The 4519-nt window shown below is 54.0% G+C and overlaps 1 protein-coding gene across 1 annotated transcript in view; it reads right to left on the reverse strand.

Moving 5' to 3' along the window:
• Positions 1-4247, reverse strand: part of LOC107394959 (ephrin type-A receptor 7) — a 103616-nt gene extending 99369 nt beyond the window's left edge. Inside the window, exon 1 of the mRNA XM_070547328.1 lies at positions 4037-4247. Within this exon, the coding sequence (XP_070403429.1) occupies positions 4037-4115 (79 nt within the window). The 5' untranslated portion in view covers positions 4116-4247. The remainder of the gene's footprint in view (positions 1-4036) is intronic.
• Positions 4248-4519: the final 272 nt, after the last annotated feature.

Here is a 4519-nt window from a genome sequence, read left to right on the forward strand (position 1 = left end):
TTCCGTCCCCAGCTGCCTCAAGTCTGCAACAATTATTCCCCAAACAGTCTTCCATAGACAGCTTCACTGATTATGACCGTTGCCCTCACACCTGTCTGCAGCGACTCTTCTCCAACCACATCCAAACCCGTCTCCCCACCTCCTTCGACCCGCTTCAGTTTGCCCACCAGAGAAACAACAGAGGACGCCATCGCCCTGACGCTGCACACAGCACTGAGCCACCTAGAGACCAGAGGAAGCTACGTCAGGATTGACTTCAGTTCAGCGTTCGACACCATCATCCCAGACATCCTTACCTCAGAGCTGCTGAGCCTTCAGGTCCCTCCCTCCACCTGCCACTGGATAAAAGACTGTCTCACAAATCGTCCGCAGCATGTTAAACATGGCTCCCATCTCTCCTCCTCCATCCTGCTCAGTCCTGGCTCTCCTCAGGGATGTGTGCTGAGCCCCCTACTGTACACATGGAACTGTACCACATCCCACCCATCCACTGCCATCTTTAAGTTTGCTGATGACACCACTGTGGTCGGCCTCGTCACAGACGGAGATGAGGCAGCGTACCGGGCAGAGGTCATGGTGGTGCTCAGATAACAACCTCACTCTGAATATACAAAACACAAAAGAGCTCATTCTGGATTTCAGGAGCCACCGTCACACACACGCCCCTCTCCTCATAAACGGAGAGCGTGTGGACCGTGTCCCCTCCATCAGGTTCCTCGGCACAATCATCTCTGCTGACCTGTCCTGGTCTGCCAACACCAGAGCTCTGGTGAAAAAGGCTCAGCAGCGGCTGCACTTTCTCCGGGTCTTGAGAAGGTGTGGCCTGGATCAGAAGCTGCTGCTGGCTTCCTACCACTGCTCCGTGGAGAGCACCTTCACCTACTGTCTCAGTGTGTGGTATGCAGGCTCCACTGCTGAGGACAGGACGGCTGTTCAGAGGACAATAAACACCGCCCAGAGGATTACTGGCTGCACCCTGCCATCCCTGGAGACCATCTCCAGAACCCGCTGCCTGAAGAGCACCGCTGCTATCCTCCGTGACCCCGCCCACTGCCTGTTTGACCTGCTGCCCTCGGGTCAGTTAAATCACGCACCACCAGACTTTCCAACAGCTTCTTCCCTTGGGCCATCAGAACATTCAACCCCCCACATCCCGCCAGTAATGTGGACTCATCTGTTTAAATGGTTGTTGTAGCAGATCTGAGCCACTGGCTGCTCTTTCCTGGTGTTTAAATGTTTTTAGTCCTCCTTGGTTTTGATCTTTATTATTTATTGTCCTTGTGCTGCTGATGGTGGACCATCTGTAATGTAACTGCCATGAGCCATTACAATAAAGTCTACTCTACTCTACTCTACTCAGGGGGACGGGGACCACTCAGGGGGACGGGGACCACTCAGGGGGACGGGGACCACTCAGGGGGACGGGGACCACTCAGGGGGACGGGGACCACTCATAATGGACATTATAGTGATGACTGTTGTGAAACTGTGCCTTCAGCCCAGTGGGGGGGCGGTACCGTGTCAGATTCATGCATCATTATTATTATTATTAGTGGTGATGCGACGCTCCAGCAGCGGACCTTAGTTGGAGTCCTGCTCAGGGACCGCAGCACGGCCCTCGTCCATCATTCCTACGCTCAGATCCGTGGATTCAGGACCGTTTCTACCAGCCTGATGAGTGAGGGACCTGGACCAGTGGCTCGACACTGGTCATAGATTATTAAAAGTTCTCATCCTTCTTCATCATCTTCATCAGAACCCATCAGCCAGTGGATCCGTTTCCCGTTAACGAGCGGATCTTCCTCTTTACAGCGCAGTCACCTTTCACTCACTTCCTGTCTCCAGAAGAGTTAGAAGGTAAAAACAGGACGGAGACGCAGGACTTTGATCCAAAAGTCAGCCTATAAAGCACGGTTCTGACCAGAACCAGATGCTAATGGACCTGGACCAGAACTGTGTCGGCTCCATCAGCCAGTGGATCTGAACATTGGTGAGATCTTTGATCTCCATCAGGAGGTCTGAGAACCGCTGGGATGTTCCTCATGCTTCACGCTGGGAACACATCTCTGAGAGGAACCTGGAGATCCAGTCCCGTTCAGGTCCCATCACTCAGGTACCCTACCATCAAGACCGGTTCTGGACCAAAAGTTCTTCAGAACTGCTTTTCTTTAGACTTCCACCTGGCTCCAGTTCTGGTGCTGACTCTTTCAGAGGAGGTGAAACCGGACCTTCAGGTCGTCCGGTACCAGCTGAACCAGTGGAGGACTAGAGAAAGCTAACATCCAGAACCTCTGACTCTGTGGGTCGGTACCCAGAGCGTGTTTCTAAAGTCCCACCTTCCATCTCCTCGTCAGGACTACTGATGACATCATCAGCTGCTGCAGTTACATCACTCAGACGTCTGAGGTCAGGTGCATCCTGGGAGATCTGCTCCATGATTCAGTCCCACTGGGACGCCGAATCCAAACCAGTAAACCACATTCTCCAGGATCAAGTCCTCTGATTGGAACAGATGCCAGAACCCCCAAAGGTCAAAGGTCACAGCTCATGTTGGCTGCAGGGAGTGAAGGCTTTAACACCTGCCTCAAAGCATCATGGGAAACACCTGCTGAGGATCAGAAATCCAACCTGTCCACCTGACTACAGGTAAACGATGGAACAAGCTCCTCCTCCTCCTGCTCCTAATCAGACGTGAGCTCCCGGCTCAGCACCGCCTGCTCGGGGGATGGGGGTAAATGAGAACCCGATGAGATGCCAAGGTGTGTTAGCTCTGAGGTGTGAGGAATGAGAGAAGAGAGCTTAGGGAGGAGTTAGATATGTGTGTGAAGATCTGCTGGACACACACACACACACTCTCACACACGCACACACACACACACGCACACACACACACACGCACACGCACACGCACACGCACACACACACACACACGCACACGCACACACGCACACACACACACACACACGCACACGCACACGCACACGCACACACACGCACACACACACACGCACACGCACACACACACACGCACACACACACACACACAGTTGTTTGCCAAGTCAGCTCGGAGGCAGGTGGAGGAGGAGAGATGAGGAGCAAGAAGAGTTAGAACGAGACGGACACACGAGAGAGGACGGAATGCAGAACAAAGAACCAGGAGGAGGAGATTAAAGACACCTGATGGTGGAGTCCACCAGAACCAGAACCAGAACCAGAACCAGAACCCGAACCAGAACCCACAGACACTGAGCCATAAAGCACTGCAGCACGAGAGAAAATCTTCACTTCCCAAATCCTGGATCAGAACCAGGAGATCAGCTGCTACACACACACACACACACACACACACACACACACACACACACACACACACACACACACACACACACACACACACACACACACTAATCGCTGTCACAACATCAATTAAACAAAAACCAGCTTCCTAATCTGGCTCCACAGCATTCCAGGGAACTGCTTCCAGGATCCAAATGTGTTCTGGAATATGGTGTGCGTGTGCGTGTGCGTGTGTGTGTGTGTGTGTGTGACCCACTCTTCTGAAAGAACAGATCTAAAGCCATCATGAGCTTCACGCACGCGCGCGCACAGGAGAGTCTCCAGGGTTCTGATAACACATCCAGCTGTTGTGGTTCCGGTTCTGCTGAAACTGGACCTCAGTTTCAGTGTTTCTAAGTGGGCCGGACCTGCTCGCGGGAGTTCTGGTTCCGGTTCTGGTGGGAAACAGTTTCTCTGCTCAAACACACCTGGTCCCGTTAGCGACCCGGTGATGTGGAGCCCGGCCGGGCTCACCGGAACCACCAGAGAAGTAAAGTCGTCTCAGAACAAGTCTGGTCAGAGCCGAACCGTTTAGTTCAGAACCATCAAACTGGTGTCAACCCAAACTAAATTAACAGATAACCCTGTCAGAACCCGGACCAGAACCCGGACCGGCGCAGCCTCCTGCCCGCCTCTCCTCATCATCACCGGACTAACAACCAAACTGTCCTCCGCGGCGGAACCGAGCCGGTTCACGTACCTTCTTCACCGAGAGCGCCTCCGAGTTGGTAGAGCACCAAAACCCAAAGCAGCGGAACCAGCGGGTTACACATATCCATGTTGGGTCCAGGTCCAGGCTCTGCTCATTTCTCTCCAGACTGCGCACAAACACGCACGGGTGTAGGGACGCGCCGAGTCGGTACCGATCAGCCGCCGTCTGGGCTCGGTGTGCAGCAGGCGGACGGAGGTATTTCACTCCTCGGGGGCGGGGCCAGCCCGGTGACGGACAAGGGGACAGGCTAATGAGATGGGACCTGGTCCGGGAAGGTCGACCTACGCCTGGAGTCCGGTTTGGACCGGGTCTACGAGCCGGAACTGGGTCTAGAGGTGCGGGCTGGAGTCCTGATTACTAAAATCTAAACCCTCTGCTGGACTCCAGCTCCTCTGCCTGCAGCTTCATGATCTTCTCAGTCCCTACACCCCCAGCAGGTCCCTGAGGTCCAGTGATCAAAGCCTACTGGTT

Source organism: Nothobranchius furzeri, chromosome 19 (genome assembly GCF_043380555.1).
Source record: "Nothobranchius furzeri strain GRZ-AD chromosome 19, NfurGRZ-RIMD1, whole genome shotgun sequence".
Classification (NCBI taxonomy): domain Eukaryota; kingdom Metazoa; phylum Chordata; class Actinopteri; order Cyprinodontiformes; family Nothobranchiidae; genus Nothobranchius; species Nothobranchius furzeri.